The following is a 23223-nucleotide window of genomic DNA, read 5'->3' as shown; positions in this document are numbered from 1 at the left end:
TTTAACTTCATTTTGCAGATGAGAAAGTAAGCTCTTACCAGGTTATTCAACAGCTTTCATATGGGCAGACAGATTATTTTTTTAAACATTCTTACTGCTTTTTTTTTCTGAAAAAATCCATCACCTAGTTCTGAGAAATAGCATTTATTCAATTACAATTCTCTGAAAATTACACTTTACCAGTTCTCAACATGGCACAGGAACAACAAAAGATCAGCAGCCACTAAGATATTGCAACAAACCACATTTATTCTGCAGGTCTTAGATCAGTCTGAAATGTGTAGTGCAACAATAATGTGTCGGATGTTTTGTTCAACACTTTGATACTCATTTAAAATAATTAATTTAAAATTTAATTTCGACTTCCCCAAATAATCTTTACTTGCAACACTGTCATCATTCAGTGTGCCTCTGTGAATGTGCATAAATGTGTTGTGTATGAATGCCAATACAATGCCAAATTTAACCACATTTTATTAAACATCTTCTTGATTTTTATGGCCTGTTAGCAGCAGTTACACAGATATTTTACCTGTGACATGGTTTTGAAATAGAACAAATGTTTCTGTAGTCCTTAGAACCAATAAAAATACACAAACCATTTTCTTTGTGGATATATTCACTCCAATGCACAAACCCTTCCACTGCCCCATTTATCCCATTAGTGTAGTGGCTTAAATGATGCATGAAGCATCATTTCAGCAGTGAAGTGAATGTCATCCTTAAGGTCCCAATAAAAAGATAAACAATATAAGAACCATAACTCAATACTGAGAAATATCTGCAAATAAAAGTACAACTGTAAATAGTACATTCAAGTCCAGCCTGACAGAAAATAAAGCAATTTCTCCTGCTGACATTAGTCCCCAATTCAAATCAGCATATAAGAATGTGTTTATTAACATTAAACACCAGCTTTAATCAATAAAATTTAGTTCAGGTAGATATGCGTATTTGAGGCAGCGCCTCAATGATTAGAAGAGGTTCAATTACAAAGTGAAGGTAGCAAAACAGTCAATAGTGCACTGGGAAAATTAAAATCTACAAACTGGTTTCAGTTTTAACAACTGGTCAAATAAGGTAGGTGCAAAGCCTGAAAGACTAGACTTGCTTTGTCAGTGCTACATTCCAGAGTAATAAATACTACTATAAAATATTTAAGTTTGGTCTCATTTTCTCTGTGCTTCCTAGCAGAGTTGCCAGATACATTATTTGAGTCACTTGTATAATTTCTTCAATCAAACAAATTATTTTTCCAATTAAGCTGCTCAATGTAATCAGGAATAGAAATAAATGATGTGAGAAATGTTAGGGCACCTGTGACTACCAAAATTAGAAGAGGGAGTAAGTGAGCATACTGCTTCTGTGCTTGCTCTCTCCTACTCTAAGAGATCTGGCCAATTCCAATCAAACACTAAAGGCATCAGTAAGTTCTTAAAAGGCTGGTGAAAATCTGTGGCAGTCTGACTAGTCAGACCACAAAAGGGACAGCAGAAAACCAAGCAGATGCCCTTATTAATGCCTCCCTTGAAGCAAAGTGCCTCGTGAGCTCATGAGAGCTCAGGTCTGTCGGTCCTGCTGCTTAACCAGACAGCATCTACAACACCTGAAAACAGCCTCAGCACAGCAGTGCCTTCTGCCCATCCAGGTGCTAAGGAACAAAGTCAAATCAGCGGTCTCAAGGGATAAGTGAAGATAAAATCTACAAAACAACTGAAAATAATTTCATTCCTTGAATAGGTTTTGTTTTGAAAAGCAATGCTGAATTTTAAATTTAAGGAAATCTGGGGCTAAAAATCAAAGTAGCTGTGCTGTGCTACATCACTATCTTCAGGGACTGCTACCTACATACGCAGAAGGCAGCAAGCAAGGCTGCACTCTCAACCCTGGGACCAGCCCTCAGAAGAGCAGTGGTAAAGTTGTAGGGCAAGCATTTGCTAGTCCCTGCAAAAAGAATATTATTACCTTTGTCCTTACAGTAAAGAGAGGGGTAAATCTCTTCCTCTGTTTAGGATTTGGCCCTCCTTAACACTTGGCGTGTTGGTACCGTTCTGATTTGTTTTTGTGGGCACCACTTTTTCTTAAAGGAATTAATATCTCATTTAAATACTAAATATTTTTGGGAGGTCAGCAACTTTGTTAGCATCAAGCAAGCTCTATCCAAAGAGCAATAGAAAAGCCTGCCTTTGTCACCCGGAGCTGAGCAAGGCCTCTTTAGAAAAGTACTTCAGCCCACTGAGATAGTGCAATTCTTCCAATTCACGTACCCATCAGACGTTGCTTTGAAGACTTTTTTTTGTCCTCCTCAATAGTCTCATTACTTAGATGTAATAATCAGATGTACACCCTAGAGACAGTTTCAAAATACAAGAATTAATACATTGTCTCATCTATTACATTTCTCTCTCTTTTCATTTCTTCACATGATGCCTTGTCAGAGGACAATTCTGTGGAAACAAATACTAATTTTCTCCTTAAAAACAAAACCACTAATTAAGAAAATCAAACAAAAAAAACCAACAAAAAAATCAATTTAAAATCCGATGTTACTAATTTTATAGTGTTAGACAATTAAAAATATTGCAGGCCAATTCATAGTACAAATTTCAGAGTATATCTTGTCTTTTAAAATACCTCCCCAGTATTTACAAATTGGTACAGTGTATAAACAGCAAAAGCTTTTGACAGTCCTTAGAATCCTTGTATCAAACAAAATCTGAAACAAACAACAACAAAATAGACAAAAATCTGGTGTCCTTGAGTGCAAGGACACCAGATTTTTGTCTATTTTCATGCACAGAAAAACTTCCAAACTTCAGGAGATTTACATAATCAGTTCTCCCAGTTCAGTCGTCAATTATAACATGGGGTATACACATATACAAAATCAATAGCTGCATATAAACAAATTGTATTTCCTTATTTTCTCTGCACTGTACAAACTAGACACATCAAAGCAGACTATTTTGAACAGAAAATACACACACAAATATATATATACATATATAACACAAGAATATACATACAAGTATTACACTTCAGGCTCAGGAAATCAGCTGGAGGTTTCATGAAGTGCTCTGTTCTTCTGCAGCACTGTATTTAGTTCCTGAATCACATCTGATGGCAATTTACTATCTAGTTCCAAAGTAGTTTTGTTTGTTTTTTTTTTATTTTTCCTCAGTGTCTTATGTGGTATTTGGCGTAATTCAGTCATCCCTGAGCCTGCATCATCCTCAGAAATCAAGGTTTGATGTGTTTTAGCATGATTTCGCCCTTTCTCCTCCTTTCTTTCCAAACACTGTGCCACAATAGATGCTTTTTCTTTCAAGTTTTTTCTTTCTTCCAGAAATTCATTATCATGATGTTCACCAAATCTTGATTTTCCAGCTTGTAGTTCTATATTCTTACCAAACAAGCAAAGAGAAATAAGTTCATTCACACCATATTAACAAATGTTTAGATTGCAATTTTTGCTCATTAGTTTCACATAAGTTTTAAAGAAAAAAAAAAAAATTTACTCAAGAGCTGAGACAGCAAAGTTAGTTTTAAATTACCACAATTGTCATATTATTATTTAGTAATCATTTTTAGAGAGCGAATTCTCAATTAGCTATACTTCTGAAATTTACATAAATCATGCACCATGCCAATGAAGACATGAAGATTTATTTTCACCTAATCACAATTTGATTTTTCATTCTACCACAGTAGACTAGGTTTCAGCATTTTACAGCAGATCCCTACACTCTTAAAGACCTAGAATTGTATGGTGGAATTAATACAACTGTGTATATTACAGTTTTGATAATATAATGACTGAGCAACATCAATATATGAGAGATAATTTTCAACAATCACATAAAAACTTTCAGCAGCTGTTAAATACTAACTGATACGTTATAAAGACTGGCTTCTTTTTCAATTCACATTGGTGGGCTGTTTTCAAGTCCTTAAGCTGCAGAAAATTAAAGGTAAACCAGATGCTGCATCTAAATTTGCTTTAGTGTATTCTGGCTACTCAGGTGGTGCAGCAGTAGGTAGAACATTCCTTTTCTGAAAAACCCTGGTAGTTCTAAAGGAAAATTAGGTCCTGGAATACTTTTTTTCATGTGTGCCATCTTTCTTGACAACCAGAAGGTGAAGAAAGCTGAGAGAGACTTTGGGTCTTTGTGTATTTCTTGTGAGGAACTTGTTCAGTTTGACTGCATTTTTTATGGAGTTATCCATCCACAGCATATGAGCAACTTCTTCCTGGGAATCTTAATACCTCCTAAATGTTAAAACAAACATTAAAAACTACTCAAACACTAGGGAGGAGCTAGTTTAGATACACAGAATTATAGAATGGTTTGGGCCTTTCTTGTATGACCTATTCTAAGTCAGTATGCTATTTGATCATGCTTGAAAGAAAAGGTTTTTCCTCATTCCTCAGCCTTCTTGTATTTTGAAATAAAATCAAATACTTACTGCAGATACACAGCAATATATTTCTATTTCAATTAAATAATTCTATATGAGAAATATGCATATTTCAAATGCACTGTCCACATGTGCAACAAGTGGTATAGAAATAACCAAAATGTTTTGGTTCTATTTGTTATTAGGACTCTTAGTTATTGAGCCTTTCAAACCTGGTATTACACATTTGTCTAGCTAACCCTCAATAAAACTGCTTCCAACGATGAGGAAAAATCAGACATTCAATATAGACATTTTAGCAAAAAATATTAATATTAAACTCAGTTTTTGGGTATCTTTGAGCTTATAGTGGTTTGGGTTTTTCTCCCCCTCAGTCATCTTTCTCTCTCAGATATCACTTTTTTCACTGTTTGGAAAACTTTCAGTCTCTTTTCCTGCCTGTATAAATTGATGACATTTCTACTACAAGTTTACACACTGATCTGTAAATAGACTTTCATTTTCCATAAACCAGAATATTTCAGAAAATGCTTGTTCCTGGTATTACTTTCTAATGCTTTAAAACTGAGATATTCTTGGAAGAGTACTCAAATTCATGGAAAGATTGAAGGCATGGTCTCCCAATGGTACATTTTTTTGAACTGACTCCACTGGAGAGTTATATTTCTTCTTAATAAAACTGACTCCACAGTTCAGTTATATATCTTCTTAATAAACCATATCATATCACTTTCTACCAGTATTTTACTGTTCATTGCAGTTTTAGCTTTCCATGTGAAAAAGCATTAGTTTTTATTTTTCATTATGTATTGTGTTAACCTGATTACTTTCATCAAAGAAGTTTGAAAATACAAGCATCAGAAAGAACTTATTAAAAATTGCAAAAGTACTTTCTGAGAGGTTAAAAAAGACAAATTTATAAAAAAATTTATAAACAAATTACAAAATACTTATATTCACATGGCTTTATACTCTTGTAGTTAGGCAGAGCAGAAATTCTTTCTGGAACAAAGTGTAACACAAGATTGAGTTGTCTTTTACATAAAGCACTATGCCTCCCTTTTGCTTTTGGCTTCCTATGGAAATAGCCAACTTTACCATTCTGTACCTGAACCACCATCTCTGTTAGTGGTGATAACACATCCCATATTAACCCCTCCCTTCAATATGTTTTAAAATGTGCAAGAAATGATAGTACTGCAGTTGAAGGACCAAGCTCAACAATAACTGTTGCTTCAACAGTAATTCACTGCTGCAGTCAGGCTAGTTACCACTACTATTCCCAAGTAGAACAGTGCCTCCACTGCTTCATCTCAAGTTCTCCCCACAGGCATCAGTATCTCTATGTGGATACCAGAAGAGTAATCTCAAACTAAAATGATAAGGTTCAGATACATCACTAGTGCATGTAATGTAGTAACAAAGCTTACTCTATTCAAAGAGTTGTAACTAAAGCTTCTCATTCTTCTTTGAGAATAATAATAGTACAACTTAAATGTATCAACATTAGTTCCATCTGAGCTTTTCCATTATATTCACAGAGTAGATCAGAGTAGATCACTAAAACCACGCAGTTATTTTAGACAGAGGAAAAAATATTTGAAGATACGCATGCAGGACAGTTTTCAAGGATCTTATTAAAAATAAAACCCATACTGCAATAAAATGCATAATATTTCCAGCTAAAAGTCTTATTTACTCCTAATGAACAATCTCCACTCAAAAAAAAAGAAAAAAACAAGCACAAATAAAAGTCCATTATGATTTACTGAACAGCCAGAGAGGTTATGCAACTTGAGACTACAATAGTTTTTTTTCATTAAATTGTCCTAAATGTTCCTTTAATAACAAAATATTGGAAGAGGCATTGATAAAAAGAACATTCTGCATTTATCCAGCTCCAGGGAGTTCAATATTACTGGACTACTTATTACAGCATTGTGGTTAAAAGTTCTACATCAAGTTTAAACCCCACTTACCTCTGTATTCCCTCTGATTTTACAAGTGTTCTTCTCCTGATGAATGGGAATTAGTGGTAAGCCTCTGATCTTTGGACTTTTAGTTATGGATTGTTTTCTTGCTTTCCCAACAGGTGGCCATATATCTGCATGCTGAAGAAAAAAATGATTCCTTATTTTCCATGTAAAATTCCATAAATACAGAAGATTCTTTGGTATGCAAACTCCCTTGGAAAAAGCAATATACTGCACAATACCATGCCTTCCTACTGTGGGAGAAAGGGAAAAACACTCTGATGCTTAAAATTATGTTAATATTTCATAAGTGCTGCACAATGTTGAGTGAAAAGAACCAAAATGTCTCTACGTAATTGTCATGTATCAAACATCCTCCTTCCTTAATATTATTATCCTCAAAAAAATAGAAAATATCGTCAAACACAACATACATTTTGACATGTTTCACAATTTCAAAATTCCACAGAAGCATGCTTTCGTGAGTCCCAACAAAAGTTTCTGAAATAAGATAAAATTACCTCACTGTGCAAGCATTTCAAAATGTGTTTCTTTGTTGAGGTTCAAGACCAAAGTGTACAGCACTTGGGTCACAACAACCCCTGGCAGTGCCACAGGCTGGGGCAGAGGGGCTGGAATCTGGACCAGTGGAAAAGGACCTGGGAGTGCTGATCCACAGCTGCTGGAAATGAGCCAGTGTGTGCCCAGGTGGCCAAGGAGGCCAATGGCATCCTGGCCTGCGTCAGAAATAGTGTGGCCAGCAGGAGCAGGGCAGTGATTGCTCCCTTGTACCCAGCACTGGGGAGGCCACACCTCAAATCCTGACCCCAAAGCTAGTTCTGGCCCCTGACTGCAAGAACGACATTGAGGGGCTGGAGCGTGTCCAGAGAAGGGACACGGAGCTGGGGAAGAGTGTGGAACCCCAGGCTTGTGGGGAGCAGCTGAGGAAGGGTCTGGAGCCCCAGGCTTGTGGGGAGCAGCTGAGGGAGCTGGGAGTGCTCAGCCTGGAGAAAAGGAGGCTCAGGGTGAACTGACCGGTCCCTCCAATTCCTGAAAGGAGGCTGGAGCCAGGTGGGAATGGGCTTCTTCTCCCAGGCAACCAGCGACAGGGTGAGAGGAAATAGCCTTAAACTGCACCAGGGGAGGTTGACATTGGATATTAGGAAGAGTTTCTTCCCAAAAAGGGTGATTAGACATTGGAATGTCACCAGTCAGCATGCCTGGAGGTGTTTAAGAAAAGACTACATGTGACACTCAGTGCCATGGTCTGGTTGACAAGGTGGTGTTAGGTCATAGCTTTGACTCAATAATCTCAATCTGTCCTTTCCAAACAAATTGATTCTGTGAAAATTTGTATTAATAATTTAGGGAAAATAATTGCTTAACATATGATGACAACATGTGTTATCCAAAACCCAATCTACAAATATGCAGATCTGGTTTCAACAGTAATCTTTGCTTTAGCTCAACTGAAATAGGTCAGCTTTGGGGAAGAATGTGAAGTTTCAATCTGAGTGAAAAACAAGACTGGGAAGAGAAGGGAAGTAAAAAAACACGTATTACTTACTTAACATTTCAAATTTGAGCACACAGTCCTCAAGTAATGCTAATAAAAACCAGAAAGACAGATTTGAGGACAAGGTATTTCAAAATGATTTTACTGAAAAAATCATCAACATGAGATTCTGTGAACCAAAGAGAATATCCAAGGCCTACAGCTAAATCAGCAAGACTTTGAAGGAAACTGGCAAGCCAGGACTGCAAATCCATGAAGCAAGTCTCTTGAAGACTGTAATTAAAAAAACAGTTGTGGAGCTATGATCATACTTGCACACGGTCTGCAAGTAAAAAGAGGACTACCATTAAAACCCATCAGAATCACTGATTACTGACTCATGATGGCTGACCAGAAATTGAAAGCCTTGGTTACAAATTTAGAAAAAGTATTTTATAGACTCATATCTTGATGGAGTAAAAAATTCTCACACATGATGTGACCAGAGTGATGCAAAAGTCTGAGATGAGTTCTCTCCAGTGAAGAGTTCTCTCCATTAAGAACATTTTCTTTCAATGAAATGAGAAATTATTATCTGAAAGAGCAGCTCTTGCCAACCAAAATCAGTTTATTGTGGATCAAGATAAAACAAACAAACACAATCCAGAAAGTGATGGAGAAACTTTAATCAGCTTCTGAAAAAACTATCTGCCTTAAATTCCAGCAAACCTAAGGAAACCATCCCTGTCAGCTAAGCAGCCTGATTTCCCTTTTGTGCCTGTAACATTTCTTAAAATAGAACTGAGAAAGTATATCAGAAATACTAGCAACATATTAGGCCACATAAAAAATGTATTTATTCATAGTTTTGACCCCTCTGTTCAACTGCACCTCATGGTAGTATAATGTGCCTCCAGCTGATCAAAGACAAGGGAACTGGAAGAAAACTATTGTGTACATCTTCATACAAATTAATTACTTCCAACTTAATGCTACGCATACTCTTAAGAGATTTTGTACAGAACTATTATAGAATTCAAGAATCATGCTTTTCAGGATGGTTTTGCATAGAACTGAAAGAAACATTGGTCCTACTTCAAACACTTAGTATGTACCAGTTTGAAATGGAAGATTAATAACCTGTGGGTTAACTTGATGGCCTGTATCAAAGTACTCTTGTACCTAGATTACAGCAGTACATACACTTTGCTATTCATATACTCTGCACTATTTATACTACAGGAATAAACATCAGACACCAGGAAAAAAACAGTAATAGTACTGCTATCTTACTGATATTAATTACTAATAAAACTTGAGTCTGCTCAAGCACTGAGGAACGCAGTAATATTGGTTTATGTCCCTCTTAATTGCACAAGATCATTAAATGTCAATGTCTTAACACTTCAAAACCAATTTTATAGTATTTTTCAATTTCTAGTCTAACTTATTCCACTCACAAAGACGATGTGATGCCTGCCGTTTCTCTAACGTGTGTTCAAATACCGTGACAACATATACAGTTAAATAACAAGCTGACTTCCCTAAAGATGGTCTCAACTTGAAAATTCTAACTCGAAATAATCTCAGTTGACATTTACAGTTTTCTGGTTTAGAAATGGGATAATGTGGTAATAATTGTCTGCTGCTGTATGATAAAAGACTTTTTAGAGATCTTACAGCAAATTTTACTAAAATGAGGCATTGCATTCTTAAGGAAATTTTCTCTGTAATGAAGTAGTAGATTGCAGTAAGAACAACATACTAAATCTGCATCTGCATCATTAGCACGTAATTTCTCATGTAGTCTATGGACTGACAACTTTAATGATGTCCAGAACACTTGTAAAAAAACCCCAACAGTTTTCACAAAAATCAAGCCAAACCAAAAAAACCCTTTCAATGTAGTACTGCTAATTCATTGCACTGTTCATTCATTATAATAAAGTTTTAAAATTAACATTATGAATTCATAGCTTTTTTTTAATGTACATGAAATGATTTTATTTTTTTTTATGTTAGGAAAATTTATCCTGGACAGTGAGCAATGGCTCCCAGTTTTTTATCTATATTGTCAAAGGAATATTGTACATCTGCCTGAGCAGAATCGTAAGACTGTCCTTCATTGTGATTTTATGTCAAAAGGACTTCAACAGTTACCAACCTTGCATGAGTTACTTCTAAGTTTCCTATATCAATAACCTCTGAGCCTATTTGCTGTGACACTGCTCATGTTATGCCCATGAGATGCATGCCAGCTGTTTCCATAGAAACAACAATTGTCATTTCAGTTAAGAGAGCTGAATAAGACAAGAATTTGTAAGTCTTACTTTCAAGGCATGCATTATACTTCTAGCACTACTATATATGAAAGTCAGATTCTGTTTTAGGAAGTCACTAAGTCTGTATTTCAACAGTCTTGTGCTCAGCCTACTTTATGCAACACAAAGCTCGCAGGTAATCATAAATCTAGCAATGTTTATTCACAGTGATATCCTGCAAAGCTCCTTGAACATCATGGGAAAAAGAAAAATCTGACACAGACACAAAATCCTGTTAAAACCTTAAACTGTGTTCCACTCTCCTGTCAGGCTAAATTCTTCCCATCTCGCTTACTTCCACTTCTCCAATGCAAACATTAAACTCCATTTCCAAGGATGTGTTGTATGCCACTCAAACATACACCCTTCTTACAATCTCATATCAAGCAGAAGAGTACTTAATTTAGGATAAAACCTACCCAACACAATGAATTGTCAGTGTTAACAAAACAAACCTGGACACCAGAGAAAAAAGCCATATTAGCAAAGCTCTTCAACTGGGCTAGTTCACAACACTATGCTTTTAAACATTACACCCCTCTTTCATCACTACTTTAGCAGCATCCAAACTAGTGAGCAGAGAAATAGCACTTGGGTATTGTGGCACACAGACACACCCTTTAGGTCAATGGCCAAAATTCCACCCACTAGAGCTTTCTGGAAAGAAAATAATTGTCCTTCTTTACCAAGCTTCTCTACAACACAGTGGGGTGGGATGGAGAGTTGATGTCAGAATCTAATGTTATTACTCTCAGAGCACTCATAGTCTTCATGGACTAAGACACATCTTTTGGCACTTTTATTACATGAAGTATTCCAGAAACTTTGGCACTGAACCTTATCTATAACACATACATATTTAATGGGATTTTTGTAACAGCAGAATAAGTTACATTTTCTGATCAGATTAGTACCTGCGCCATAAAAATGCTGATCATCCACTCCATCTGCACATCTTGTCCATCACAACATATATACCTAGAACACAATACACAATTAATATTAAAAGCAATGGAGATGCCAGTTACAGTTAAACATATTAAAGAATAGGCTTCTAAACTACATCAAATAGTGCTTAAATTCATTCATGCTATCTATATTTATTATTAACACTCCCAGAAAAAATAGGCATATATAAATACTTCAAATTATCACTTTACCTACTTTGATGACAATGCCTGTGCTTCATTTTAAGTATGTGTACAGGATTAAAATCTATCATTCTAACGTTATGACTATTGTTTGCTCTCTGGTCACAGAAGGAAGCCAGACACCTAAACCCAAAACATGAACCAAACATACCAACTAAGAAAGTTTCTTTACTTAAAAAAAACAAAAATAAAATTTGACATGAAAGCAAAATAATGCCCATTAGTTTCCAAACACTCTTATTCTGCAATTCAATATTTCAACAAATATTAGTCAGTTAAACCAAGTATGCATTTCATGTTTACCTACCACTGGTGTTTTTCAGAAAATACTGCAAGTCCCCAGCTGAAAGAAAGAAGATTTTCAAAAATTAGTTCCATAAACAGGGACATATTCCTCAAACAGCAGAGATTAATTACCTTTATATAGTCCTCTTAATTTGGAAAAAAAAAAGTTGCGAAGTCTAAACGTGTAGTGCAAATCCAGAGTAAAGTTCTGGGTTTGAGGATGAATTTTTGCTAATTTTCTTACAATTGATTCACAGTTAATGAACTTTCTGTTTTAGACAAAGGGTTATAGCAAAGCACTGCAGGGGACAGCTGACTAGTTGCCACATTTTTCCTGTGGCTGTGCTTTTTTCAAGGAGCTGGAAATAAAACTGTCAGGTAAAGAGTCCACTACAGTGTGGAAGTCACAGAGAGAAAAGAGCTATGCTTGTACTATAAACAAAATGAATCACATGATTTTATAGGGATTTAATAATTACTAGGAAAATGAAAAAGGAATGGGTGCACAATGAAGCCTCTAAGGTGAAACAAACAGACACTTCTGGAGATCTATAAGAGACTTGGTAAACTCTTCACTTGCAAGTAGACTAAAAATAAACCTCAAGGTAAAAAAAACCTGCAAAGACACATTTACATTATCTTTTTACTCCTATTTTGAACTAATCTCCTACTCATTCTGCACTTGAATTAAAAAAAAAAAAAAAAACATGCAAAAAAACCCACAAACCCACCAATGCTTTCTTTAACATGGCCAAGCTTTGAAATTCACAGACTTTTTTGGGGTGTTTTGATTTGCCAACTGTAAAGGAAAAGTTCAAGCAGATCTGTTTAAAGGCAACAGCCAACCTAGACTCCCTCTGGGATAAGATCCTATGTGCATTGTCTCAGTATCTCAAAGCTTTGACCGAACAAGAACTGGAAACATCTGAGAAAAACAGGTGTCATTTCCCAATGCTCTTTTCCTGAGAGATTGTCACTGATGTTTGTAAAGGGCACTGTAGTCTTCAGCTAGCAGAAACATCAAAATAACAAAGATCCTGAAAAAGGAAAATCCTCTGCTGAACAACAGGAACTGCCGGTAAGGGCCATGACTAACTGGTTTTCTCTTCTCTCTTTTTACTTGGTGCAAGGAAAGTGTGTCCACCAATGACATGCAGGACATACAGCACAAAACTAAGTGAGCCAGGAGCGACCATATCCACAAGAGATAACAAATGCACTTCAGATTACAAAGAGCCAATCAATAAAGTAATTTACTAGCACAGATTAGTTAACATGGAACATGAAAACAAATATAGGAAAAGGACAAATAATATTACAGGGGATAATTTAATTCAGTATACTGCTATAGGCTTCTTGACTTTTCCTTGTTCCACAATGTTCTATGCTACCCTTTATTGATGATACTACAATACTTTTTACACTGTGTTTATTTTCTTTTCCATTCTTACTTTGTTGGTGGCTTCATTTTCTTTTTCACTCCAAGATAAAGCTTCAGAGAACTGACAGGCAACACTTTTTCAGGTTTGCTAGCCTGCAAATAAAGTAAGATTCTAATTATTGTATCAGGAATGTGCCACAGAGAAGATGCCACATGACTGATTACACAGTTCAGTTTCTTTCATGAAGTGCACCCCTCTTTTCTAGCAAATCATGAAAATATTTTATCTCTTTCTTTGCCATTAACGAAGTGTACCAGTCACTTTTACGGGAAGCAGACTGATTAAGAACTTAAGGTTCACATGAAATCACAAAACTGTAACACAATCAGAATAATGAAGATGCAGTGCTATATATGAACACAAACTCTTCAAGAGACAGGAAGATGGGAAATGGGATTGCTCTCTGTTAAATAACCTCTTCTATGGAATGGTGAAAATTTTCTTCAAATCAGAGAATGGTTTGGGTTGTAAGGGACTTTAAAGACTATCTAGTTCCAACCCCCCTTCCATGAACAGGAACATCTTTTACTAAACCAGGTTGCTCTGAGCCCTACCCAGCCTGACCTTGAACACTTCCAGTGACAGGGCATCCCCAGCTTTTCTGGGTAACCTGTTCCAGTGCCTCACCACCCTCACAGTAAAGAATTTTTCCTAATACTCAGTCTAAACCTACTCTCAGTTTGAAGGCATTCCTGTTGTTCTTCTGCATTACACTCTTCTAAAATATCTGTTTCCATCTTTCTTCTAGCCTCCTTTCAGGTCACAAGTAGGTCTCTTTTCCAGGCTGACCATAGGCAGTTGTCTCAGCCTTCCTTAACAGACAAGGTGCTCCATCCCTCTAATCAGCTTGGTGGCCCTCCTCTAACAGGTCCATGTCCTTCCTGTGCTGGGCCCCCAGAGCTGGCTGCAGCCCTGCAGGTGGGCTCTCACCAGAGCAGAGCAGAGCAGAGGGGCAGAATCCCCTCCCTCCCCTGCTGCCCACGGGGCTCTGGATGCAGCCCAGGACACCTTTGGCTCTCTGGGCTGGGAGTGCTCATGGCTGGGTCATGTCCAGCCTCTCACCCATGAGCATCACCAAATCCTCCTTGGCAGGGCTGCTCTGGATTTGCTCATCCCCCAGACTGGGCTGATATAATGAGTTGACCCAAACAAGGTGCAACACCTTGCACTTGATCATGTTAAACCTGCTGAGATTCCCATGGGCTTACTTTTCATGCTTGTCCAGGCCCTTCTAGATGGCCTCCTGTTCCCCAGGTGTATCAACCATGCCCCTAGCTTGGTGTCATCTGCTGAAGATGCACTCAATCCCCTTTTCTGTGTCACTAATGAATATATTAAGTAGCACTAATCCCAGCAAAGACCTCTGAAGGACACCACGTGTCACTGATGTCCATCCAACCACTTTCTTATCCATCTAACAGTCCACTCCATCAATTCTATCCCTCTCCAATTTAGAAAAAATATTGTAAAGGGACCATGTCAAAGGCCTTATAGCATTTCAGATAAATGGCACCTGCAACTCTTGCCTTGTCCACTGACATAGTCATTTTATCATAGAAGGCCACCAAGTTGGTCAGGCAGGACTTGCCCTTGGTGAAGCTGACTGACTGATTCAAACCCACAATCCCTGGTTTAGACAGTGCTTCATCCATTAGGCCACTGGGGCCACTAAATCAGGATGAAAAAAAAAAGCAAGTTATGTCTTTGAACAACAAGAAGTCTCTGGATAACATATCCTGACTTTTATGGGACAGGGGATGGGGAGAGCAGGGCTTTTTTCCTCCTTATATCTTCAGGAAGGGCAGCCCAGTGAGACAGAAGGAATCCACCTGGTTTCTGGAGAACACCAGTATTGGGACTTTTAGAGGAACCTACACAGGACAAAGAAATGGAACAACAGGAATCTCATTAAATTTAACAATGATGTACTCAAACTCTTGCACAGGTGAGGGAAAAAAATCTTTGAATAACAGAGAGTGAGAGACAGTTCTGCTGATAGGGACCAGAGCATGCTGGTAGGTGCCAAGCTGGGCACAAACCAGCAGAGTATCCTAACAGCAAAGGTGGTCTCGCATTCTTGAGCTAGCAGAAGCACAGTGAGGAGGTGGAGGACAGTGATTATCCTCCTTTCCTTATTACTCATGTGACTGCATCTTTTGGATCCTTGAGACAAAAAAGTGAATCGGTAATCTGGAGAGGGTTCAGCAGGGGCCCACCAGGCCATCTCGGGGCTGGAGCACTTGCCCTGTAGGAGAGGCTGAACTAACAGCAGCCCCCCAGCACCTACAGGGAAATTTCAAAGCAGACTGAGTGAGGCATTTTGTATTGTGAGAAGACTGCATCTAAGGACAGACAAACTTTCCCCCATGAGGACAGTCAGGTACTGCAACAGACTGCCCAGAAACATTGTGCTATCTGTCCTCAGGGTTTTCGAAGACTCTAACAGATTAAAGCCTCAGTGACATGAGGTCACTCATGTCCTGACCTCAGCTGCTATCCCTGCTGTGCACAGGAAGCTGGACAAGGATCTCCTGAGGTTCCTTGCTTGCTCCTTCTTGAACAAACTACCTCTAGTCAATCTACAGAAGACACAGACCCAAAGGTATGAGAACTGAATGTTACTGGAAGATGAAGTGCTGAAAGGAAATAATAGATGCACACTATTACAGAGAAAAATATTTAACACAACACAAAAACATTCCTTTAGTACTTTTAGGTCAAGTGTTTTAGCTTTCAATATAGAAAAAACTGCACCAAACAACAAATCTTATAATCCCAGTACACAAAGCTACTCCCTACTGTTTACTGTCCCTGGATTCTCAATTTCCCATTCTGCAGCTTTCAATTTCTAACACTCCAGTGTGGGAAAAAAGAGGCACTTAAGAGAACTTAAAAAACAACAAAACACATAACAGTTTTATGGTTGGTATTCTTGTGTAACTTCCTGCTCAAAAGAAGGGTACTGCCAGGATGAAAAAATACCCCTGCAGAACATACTATTCACTTAAACAACTGCATACTTCTCACAATAATGCACCTTGAGGGAGCCATTTCTTTGTCTGTGAGCTTATCTCTTAGCAACAGAACATTAAAGGGGTAAATTATTTCAGTCAATTAGCACAATATAGCAATTTAGCATACAGCACTCATGGAAACTTTCAATGTTTTTGATAATTGCTCTTGAACAAGAGAAACACTGAACAGAATGTATCTCCACCTGCATATACAAATTTAACTTGCTATTAATGAGAATTTAAAAATTAATTAGTACATGTGGCCTTATTAACTACAATTTTCCATCTGCAATGTCAAGCGTTCCTACTATTCATTCCTAAATATGACTAAAATGAAACCAAGATTATTCATGGTAGATTAATATCTCTCAAAAAATGTAAAACAAACTCATACTATTTGATCAGAATGGTATTGCCATTTGCATTAAAAAAAATAATTTAAAAATAAGTGTTCAAAGTGCCTCCTGAGTTGGGGGAATTAAATTTTTTATAAATTAGAATGGCTTAAAAGAGGAGATTATCAAGTGGTAAAACAATCCTGTCATAAATTCTTTCCAAGATACTAATTAAGGTTTTATGGGCATATTAATTTATTCTCACATACGTGCCAATTTGAGTTTTAGCACTAAATTGTAAGACACTATTTGTGACATTCTGGGGTCATTCTAATTAAGATTGTATCCACAGCTCCACAAGAAGACACAGTGCATTAGCTTACGTGAGTAAGGGATATGTCTTAAAAAAAGTACTTTAGGAAGGTCAGCAATATACAGCTGTATTTTTTGGATGGGAAAAAAACAGCAGTCAGCAAAAATAAAAGCACTTAAAACTTTGATTTTTTTTTTTTTTTTTAACCAGAAATACTTGGAACTAAAACATAGTTCTTTATTAATATTATTTGGCTTTATACTAAAATACAAGCTGCATACACTCAAACCCAATGTTTTAAGAAAACTCCCATGAAATATTTAAAACTGAACCCTTCCTGCTATTAATCATTACTAAATTCACTTCTATGGAATTCTGAGGTATATGTAACCTAATTATCCATACTAGTTTTTAGAGGACAGAGAATATATCTAAAAAATGTTGTTGGGAAGCAGGGAAATATTTTCCTAGTGTATTGAGAGTTATTGTTTCCTATAATCTCTTCTATCATGAGACATATATGCATAAGAACCCTGTTTGAATTTTTAAGGGCTTTGTGTGAAATACCAAGAAAAAAATGGCATATACTCCTTTAAGTTCCATATTACTTCTGCTGCAGCTTTCTACAGCAGGTTTTCAAATAACTTAATGTCAGCACAAAGCACCCAAAAATTGTTCTCTTTTTAATTTTTTAAGCCTATAGTAATGCATAACTACAATAGCTAAATGATGAACCCACAGAAACTCCTTCTACTAAGACACCTGTGAAACAGCAAGACAAAAATCTTAGACGTCAACGCAGATTCTAGAAGCTGCCATTTCATATGAGAAATGTTGATCTGTTTGTTGATCTTTTCTTTTTCAAACAAAAAGAAAGCTTAATGCAAAGTTTGTCTGCTGTACCTTCATGTCCTTATAGAGAAGCAAGTTTCCTTCCCGTAACACAAAGTAACGGTCTTGAAATTTGTTTCCAGACAGTAGTTTTGATGGCTCTTCCTTGCACTTCAGATTGCCTGCTTTCACAGTACCTTTCTCATTTTTCTCTACCAAGAAAAAAAATAAAGCATTTTGTTAGAGGATTTTACAACAGTGGAAGCTCCTAGTTTTTAAGTATTACTGCATATCAAAATCTAAAATTACATTGGTAAAATTGATTTGGTATTATGCTATATATATATATATAAAAATAATTGCATTAATTATATTATATAAATACACACACATATACATACACTATATATTACATTTCAATACATGTTTCATATTAATGTATTCTAAATTCATAAGGAAGGCATTTTTAAATATGCACACCATTATTATTTTAATTACTGGCGGGAAAAAAGTCTTCTCTGTTTCACTTGTATGATAACATGCAAAGAATCTACCAACAAACTTTAATTCAAAGAATGTTTTCAGCATATAACAGGTAGTTAAAACCAAGAGTATGACATGGATACTTTTAATCTCTGTGCTTGAGAGGCAAAACATTTCAATAAATATCAGATTTTGTCATTAATCTGTCTGGATTTTTTTGTTTATGTTAAAATACACACAAACCCACATATATTTGGCAAAATTAATTAGAAACTCAAACAAAATACCACTTCCCACACAAACCCAAACAGTAACTTGGCAGTGAGCTTTACAGAGCATTTAACTTTGCACTGAGAAAGTTTTTATTTAAAAAGAAAAGTACCAGAGCGATCAAAGGCTTTCAGTGTTAAATACCAGATTTTTCAGTGCATTCTTAGCAATTTAAAATCCTAAATAAAATAATGCAAAGAAGTATTACTAGTACATAAAAACTACTGCATCACTACTTCTAGGTATTCTCAGGTTTCCTATTCTGCTCAGTATCCATATATTTTTCCACTACTTTGTCAGCTTTTCCCAGTAAGTATTCTTCCCCAGCAAAAGGAAAAGTAAAGGAAAATAGAGTAATTCCTACTGTCTTAATAACAGAACACAGAATTCAGCAGAATTCTGAAGTATTCTTTTCTCCCTGAGGTAAAGAGTGCTGGAAGCAGACCGCAGACATGAGAAGAGAGCAGGTAGGCAGATGTAGCCTTCTCCTCCATCCCACTCAATACCTCTTCACCTTGAAGAGGGAGCCAGATTAACAGGGCTAATAATTACCCCCAAACACTACAAGCCTACTACTTATGCCATATATTGGCTTTCACCACCTATTATTTTTAGCTATGTGTAGGTACCTCCTGTAAGTCATTCATTTATTTAGGAAATACTGAACCAACTTGTTTAGGAGTCACAGAATGATACCACTGGCTTTTGTACTATATTAGGTTCAGGATAAGAAATAAAACTGTGATGTAAAAGGGGTGTAATGTGTATTGAAAATCTCATTCTTACCCAAGTAGTCAATTGGCTTTTTTCATAAACATTCCACTTAGACTTTGAGCATCTGATATCAAAACTCTACTATTAAGAAACAGTACATGATAGAATATCAAAAAATAATAATCTAAATCCAGAATCAATACATTTCAACAATTAAAATCAGAAATTACTTAGAAGTCCTCAGTTATAAGTGCAAATGTATGTGCACAGTTAAAAAATAAACTGATTCTCTTTTTGCTGATAAGAATATTTATTTCATGTTCAGTATAGAATATGAATCTTTATCCACACAATCATAACCACTTTTTTCTATTTTTTTTTTTAAACTATACAAATTTAGAGTAGCAGAGTACTTAGTGAGAGTAGCAGGATACTTCCACATCTTTACCAAGCTGGAAGACTTTACATTTCTGCACACAGCTTGCAACATGACAAAAACTCATTCTAAACTTCACAGCACTCCTATGAAGGAGGAAAAAAGTAATTCTCTAAACTGATGAAATTCCATATACTTTAGAAGCCAGCATTTCATTAAATAAAACTAAGACAATAGGGATGTGCCCTAATCATAATGTATTTTTCAGACACAAACTTTACGAAACATGCTAAACTTAACAGAACTTTGCAACTAGGAGGTAGGTACACTTAATCCATGTAGGATCGATCCACCTATGGTTTAGAAGCTTGCATTTCAAAGAATTCCTCTGAATAATAGCCCCTGTTCTCAGAAATCAATACTTACCACTCAAATTATACAACACTGTACTGGAAAAATTTCAAGGACCTATATACACAGAATTTATAGTAAATTTAACAAATAAATAATACCTGGTTTTCTAACAAATAAAACTTTAATATGAGAAATTTTTAGATAAGGAGAAGAAAATGGGTCTTGAAATAGAATTAAGCTGTCCTTGAGTATCTCTTATACCAAAAATATAGTGCACATCTTGCCCTACTGAGTAGCACTTGAAAGAGTGCTCCTACAACAAGCATGAAAAGCTATGGAATTAATTGTCAGGAACTAGCAACTAAAAACTGTAATAAAATAGAAAACTCACCACAAATTTGCTGAAACATATCAATACAAATAAACTAACTATTTTTTCCTTGAAAAGGAAAGTTGGTTTCTATACAAGAGAAAACATAAATCTAGACCTCAGTGTAAGGTTTGGACTATAGAATCACAGAATAGTCTGAGTTTGGAGGGACCCACCAGGATCACAGAATCCAGCTCTTGGGTGAATGCCCTACACAGGGATCCAACCCACAACCTTGGTAATATTAGCACTCTGCTCTGAACAACTGAGCTCATCTCAGTTGCAGAACATGAGAAAATAGTTTAAAATGGACGAGATGAGAATAAGTACCAAAATCAAGAATGTACTATGTATAAGGAATATGGGAAAAGTTGCACTGACAGAGAAGACTGTGTTAAGTTGCCAAAATGAAAAGAGGCTGAAAGAGCTGTTCCTTATGCTCACTATTGAACCAACATTATTTCAAACAACCTTATAGAGTCAGGAAGAAAAAGGAGAAAAGTGCTGAGAATGAAAATCTCTCAAGCAATATTAACAGAAAAAAAAGTCTGGAATATAACAATTAGTCTTTAAGATTATTACATAAATCAGGAAAGCAAGGAATATTCATGGAATTAAATTATAAACATTAAATTATCAAAGTCCTATTAATTTTACTGCAAAGTAGGAGAACATCCATCCACCCAGTTGCCCATTTGTATGGGCTGAATCCACTCTTAAAAACATACTTTAAATCATAGTGGTTGGACATCTGGCCCCAGCCCTATTATTCAGTGACAAGGAGTTATTCCCATATAGAGTGTAAGAGACAGAAAAGATTAAGGTCTCCCCTTCTTCCTTCGAGCTAGCAGCTATTTCCTGTGTGCTTTGAGATGGAGAGCCCCACCATAACCATACGTGCCTTGTACCCTAAACATTGGGAACATCTCTTCCCCAGTAACTTCATTCTGTACATTTTCTCATTCTGACACTATGTAGTGATGGATTCACAAGACTACTCTGCCACATGGAGTTTGCAGACATCAACACTGTAAGTCTGCAATGTGGCAGAAATTTTCCTTTTCAAACCACTGAGAAAACCAACATAATTTATTTGGTAAAGTCTTAATTATTTTAAAACAAACATTAAAAAATCACTAGATGTAAACAGTCAAAAGACAGTGTGTCTACAGTAACATCAAACTGAATGGAATGGATGCAAACCATTACTCTAATAAGCTAGGGGAACAAATGGATGCAAAATCTAGGAGACACAAAGGAATGCAAATAGCAGCAGATCCTCTCCTTCACTACATTTTATAAACTGACACTAGCCTAATCTTTAAGTGTTCCTTAGAACAGTGATTCACACAATCCTTATGACCCATTCCCTCTCCTGATCTCAACACATACCCAGTGAGGTGATGGGAGTTCATATATCAAGCTTTTAATGAAGTAGGCCATTTCTCTCCATTCATGATCTGCTATCACACATTTATTGACAGTGAAACCCAACCATAAAAGTCATGAACAGCACACTTGTTCAGGTTTGTTCACATTTGTGAAATATACTTTTACAGGAATAAAGCATGGAGGAAGAAGGCCATTACTTTCAGAAGAATAAGCACAATAGCATAAATTTTACTTCTTGAAATCAAGACGAGATATATAGAATGGAAAGATTAACATTTCCACGTATGAGGAAGAGAGGAAAAGATAGATATAATTGAATGAGTCATTAGATAAAATAAGATGAAGATTAAACCAGCCATCATGTGTTACCATCACACGTTATACAGTGACAGCACACAGGATTTCAACTGCTTGAAAACAGAATATAATTTTGGAACTCCCACCAAACTTCTACTTCTAGCAAAGCAGATAATACATACTACACAGGAGACTTAAAGCCAGGTGTTATGTGGGAAAAAAAAATAGACTGGGGTAATGTTTAAACTGTATATTTTCACTATATACTTGATCTGTATTTTAAGTGTTAGCTTCCTTTTATAGGCCACATACCCTCCAAATTATTCAGTTGCTTGAGTATGTCATTCAAATGAGTATGTCACCTGGGATGGGGCAACCCTGGATGCACAGACAGACTGGGAAATGAGACGTTGGAAAGCAGTGCCATGGCAAAGGACCTGAGGGTCCTGGTCAACAGAAAGGTGAATGTGAGTCAGCAGCCAGGTGGGCCAACCCTATCCTGGGGTGCATGAGGCACAGCAGCACCAGCTGGGCAAGGGAGGGGACTGTCCTGGTCTGCTCTGTGCTGGGGCAGCCTCACCTCAAGTGCTGGGGCAGTTTTGGGCACCACAATATAAGAAGGCTCTAAAGCTATTAGGGAGTGTCTAAAGGAGGGCAACAAAGATGATGAAGGGCCTTGAGGGGAAGCCCTCAAGTATAAAGAGTGGCTGAGGTCACTTGGTCTGTTCAGCCTGAAGGAGACTGAGGGGAGACCTTATCGCAGTCAAAAGCTTCCCTGTGAGGGGAAGCAGAGGGGCAGACACTGATCTCTCCTCTGTGGTGACCAGTGTAAGGATAACAGAATGATCTGAAGTTGTATAAGGGAAGCTCCGGTTGGATATCAGGAAAGCTTCCCCCAGAGGATGGTTGGGCAATGGAAAAGGCTCCGCAGGGAAGTGGTCACAGCATCAGCCTGAGAGTTCAAGAAGAGTTTGGACAACGCTCTCAGTCACAGGTGTTATTCATGGGGCTGTCCTGTGTAAGGCAAGGAGCAGGACTTTGATGATCCTTCTGGGTTCCTTCCAACTCAGAATATTCTGATTCCGTAAAATTAGCTTTGTAATTTGGAGGCATCAAATTAGATAATAGAAATTTCTATTAACATACCATAGTTATATAAATATACTCCCACAGTATGACCTAGATAAGAGCAGTTTCAAGCTTCACAGCAGAAGTTCACAAAGTGTGAACTGACTGCAGAATTTCTGTACACTTTTATATTTCAATGGGAGAGCTTATAGTTTGTAGAAACAAACATCCATAATCTCTGTGTTTCCATAGGGAGTCACCACAACCGTCCGTAAATCTGTAATTTTTATGAAGTAGCAGTAATTCAGTTGTTCTGGGAC

General features: G+C 36.8%; 1 protein-coding gene across 1 annotated transcript in view; it reads right to left on the bottom strand.

The window, feature by feature from the left end:
- Positions 1-231: 231 nt before the first annotated feature.
- Positions 232-23223, bottom strand: part of ARAP2 (ArfGAP with RhoGAP domain, ankyrin repeat and PH domain 2) — a 271525-nt gene continuing 248533 nt past the window's right edge. Inside the window, exons 47-52 of the mRNA XM_071432570.1 lie at positions 17652-17791; positions 13096-13178; positions 11667-11702; positions 11123-11186; positions 6399-6530; positions 232-3403 (exon numbers count right to left, since the gene is read on the bottom strand). Of these exons, the coding sequence (XP_071288671.1) occupies positions 3053-3403; positions 6399-6530; positions 11123-11186; positions 11667-11702; positions 13096-13178; positions 17652-17791 (806 nt within the window). The 3' untranslated portion in view covers positions 232-3052. The remainder of the gene's footprint in view (positions 3404-6398; positions 6531-11122; positions 11187-11666; positions 11703-13095; positions 13179-17651; positions 17792-23223) is intronic.

Source organism: Agelaius tricolor, unplaced genomic scaffold (assembly GCF_023055355.1).
Source record: "Agelaius tricolor isolate 1412-34295 unplaced genomic scaffold, bAgeTri1.0.p SCAF_8, whole genome shotgun sequence".
In the NCBI taxonomy this organism is placed as follows: domain Eukaryota; kingdom Metazoa; phylum Chordata; class Aves; order Passeriformes; family Icteridae; genus Agelaius; species Agelaius tricolor.
The sequence above is the reverse complement of the archived record's forward strand: the minus strand, read 5'-3'. Positions and strand labels throughout refer to the sequence as shown.